The 3094-nt window shown below is 43.2% G+C and overlaps 1 protein-coding gene across 1 annotated transcript in view; it reads left to right on the top strand.

Moving 5' to 3' along the window:
* Window positions 1-456: 456 nt before the first annotated feature.
* Window positions 457-3094, top strand: part of LOC117493937 (scavenger receptor cysteine-rich type 1 protein M130-like) — a 6090-nt gene continuing 3452 nt past the window's right edge. Inside the window, exons 1-3 of the mRNA XM_034144534.1 lie at window positions 457-605; window positions 2207-2527; window positions 2612-2909. Of these exons, the coding sequence (XP_034000425.1) occupies window positions 539-605; window positions 2207-2527; window positions 2612-2909 (686 nt within the window). The 5' untranslated portion in view covers window positions 457-538. The remainder of the gene's footprint in view (window positions 606-2206; window positions 2528-2611; window positions 2910-3094) is intronic.

The raw sequence follows: 3094 nt of genomic DNA, 5'->3' as shown, positions 1-3094 counted from the left end.
TTCACGGCTTAAAAATGTGCATGTGCATTATGACAGCAGAGAAAAAACCCTGTGACTCAAAAAGTGTTGTAGCAACATTTTATCCTGACTTCAAAATGTGACATTCTATGCCGTTCAAGCTAAGAAATAATCATCCACCTCTCAGATCTCTGCCTCGTCCTCAGTATTTAACAGCTCCTCTTCCACATCCATTTTCTTGCATGCCTGACTAACAGCAGGTTACTGTAAAAGAGTCTGTACGCAACACATCTTTAGCACATTTATGAACTGTAGGACAAACATTATCTTAGGATAACCTACAGTATGTTTCACTCTATGAGTTAAAGCATGTTTTAAAAATGGTGGGGTATATTAAAATACAGCCAAACAGCAGAAGGCCTAATTACAGGCATATCTTGATATGTAACCTAACATGTGACAGGAACCAAAACCCACACAGAGAGATCAGAAACAGCAGAAGGAGAAATAACAATTGCCACATATCGAGACTGGGAAGTAGATCTGGGCAGATCCTGGGAGCATCCTGTTTCTGTTTGACATGATGGCGACGAGACTGCTTCTGTTTCTCTGTCTGACGGGACATGTGTTTGCCAAAGAACCGCCTGGTAAGAACATTTAAAATGTATATTTTACATTTTAAGTTGAATTGTGAAAGAAATTGTAACAGTTTTAGCCAGATTTGAATGAGTGTATCAGGGCTTTCATCAGATCTAATCTAAGTTTTCCTCCAGCTATCATGAAGTGAAGCTACTTTTCTTGTTCATTCATTTTTATATATAAAGTATTTGTTAATAAAAAATATAAACAAAGATATTAGTCTTTTTATATAACTTTTTCTAAAATAGAATCCAGATTAAAAGGCAAGGACAGCAGAACTGACTTGAAATATGATTACCGTTAGATGTTAATAATAATTTAAAATAATCAACTCCTTTAACCAAATCTTAATCAAACAGCCTGGTGGTTAACGGTAAAAGCCTTCCTTAGTGCATTCTTTGTAAAGTCCCTATTACGCTCTGTCACCATTTCCTGTGTGTGTGTGTGTGTGTGTGTGTGTGTGTGTGTGTGTGTGTGTGTGGTGTGTGGTGTGTGTGTGTGTGTGTGTGTGTGTGTGTGTGTGTGTGTGTGTGTGTGTGTGTGTGTGTGTGTGCGTGCGTGCGTGCGTGCGTGCGTGCGTGTGTGTGTGTGTTTTATCTGATCTGGATGGTTACTAATTCCTTTTCTTCATGGCGGTCATGTTTGACCTTGAACACCATGGGTGTTACAAAGTTGACTAAATCATCCAAAACTCAATGAAAGTGGTGATCAGACATTTGATATGTTCAAAGGTCTACTGTGAAGGATATCATAAAGCCTTAATGCAATCGAATGTAAAACAAAAAAGTTATGATTGATGAAAGTAGTAAATGGGTCAGATTTGACCCGAAGACAACAGGAGGGTTAAGAGATGGGTGATGTCATTTGTGTACTTAATTATAACTAAGTACTTTGACTGTACTTACAGTAAACAGAGTTCTAGGGTATCATGAGTACTTTCTGCTGTTTTATACTATATGTTAGTTTGTTTGTCTGAACACCTTGTTTCTCTTGTGCATTAAGAACACTTGTGTTAGGCCATGATGCAGACATCTGATTGGCTACAGAAACTCCCATCTTGAACAAATGCATGTGTGAATCTAGCGGCCTCAGGGTGTCTCAGAAATCCACTCACAAAAGTGTTTTTTATAGAAATGTAACAAATATGTTATTGATGCACAACATTTAACACTTTTAAAGTCATATATTTGTGGATTTATTTGTGTGTGGATCAGAAATATATGATGTGAATTACTGTTCAAATTAGTTCATGTAATAATCGTTTTGGTCTTATATTTCTTTTCGGGGGGGAGGCCCTTTTTCCAGTTTAGAGCAATAGCCCCTCCAAATGTCTGTGCACGTCATGGTCCCTGAGCAGAAGGAGCAGAGGGTCTGCAGAGGAGGAGGTTTGGTTGAAGACACAGGGGAAGGGTTCACTAATGGAGACCACTTGCTAGAGGGTATCAGATGTAGATGTGAGGGTACCTGCAGTCTGTGTTCTTATCAACATGTGTTCTGTTGTTCATCATCAACTCATGTTGGAACTGAGTCCAGTTTGAATCTCTGAAATATAGTTTCATCTCTTTGATGGTGTGTCTTTGACCTCTGTTTGACCTTCTGTCCTCTGCAGACTCTGTCAGGCTGCTGGGGGGGACTGGTCTGTGCTCAGGCAGACTGGAGGTGAACTCTGACCAGTCTAACCAGTCTAACCCGTCCTGGTCCTCAGTGTGTGAGGCTGACTTTGACCAGCAGGATGCTCAGGTGGTCTGCCGGCAGCTGGGCTGTGGGGCTCCTTCAGTCCTCCAGGGGGCGCTCTATGGAGAAGGGGAGGCTCCAATGTGGACCAAAGAGTTCCAGTGTGGAGGCCATGAGTCTGCTCTCCTGGACTGTAGCTCAGCCTCAGAGAGAAACACCTGCTCACCTGGCACAGCTGTTAGCCTCACCTGCTCAGGTAGAGAGGAGCTGTGATTGGTTCATTCTGTTCTCATCAAACTCACTTTATTCTCTCTCTGATCACTCTCTTGTTTCTCTCCAGAGCCGGGTGGTGTTCAGCTGGTGGGAGGAGAGAGTCGCTGTGCAGGAGACCTGGAGGTGGAACATCAGGGAGAATGGAGACCAGTGGACGACCGTTACTCTCCCTGGACCCTGAAGGCAGCAGGAGTCGCCTGCAGAGAGCTCGACTGTGGCTCTGCTGTTTCTGTGGGAGAGAGAGAGGAGTTCTCAAAGAGACCTGTGTGGGAGGATCAGCTCTCTCTGTGTTCTGTCTGGATCTGCTCTGAGGGAGTGTGCAGCATCACGTTCCTCTTCCTCCTTCCTGACTCTCACCTGCTCAGGTAAGCCCATCAGGGACAGTGTTTATGACATCATGTCCTCTGTCTCTTTGTTAGTCAGTCTCTCTCTCTCTCTGACAAAGAGACAATCCCTCTCTGCTACCTGGACTGTCACAGACTGAAAGCTCTTTGTAATGTCTTCAGACTGAGAGGAGGTTTTCACAGAGACTCTCTCTCTCTCTCTCTCC

Source organism: Trematomus bernacchii, unplaced genomic scaffold (assembly GCF_902827165.1).
Source record: "Trematomus bernacchii unplaced genomic scaffold, fTreBer1.1, whole genome shotgun sequence".
NCBI lineage: Eukaryota > Metazoa > Chordata > Actinopteri > Perciformes > Nototheniidae > Trematomus > Trematomus bernacchii.
This window is presented reverse-complemented; position numbering and strand designations above follow the sequence as displayed.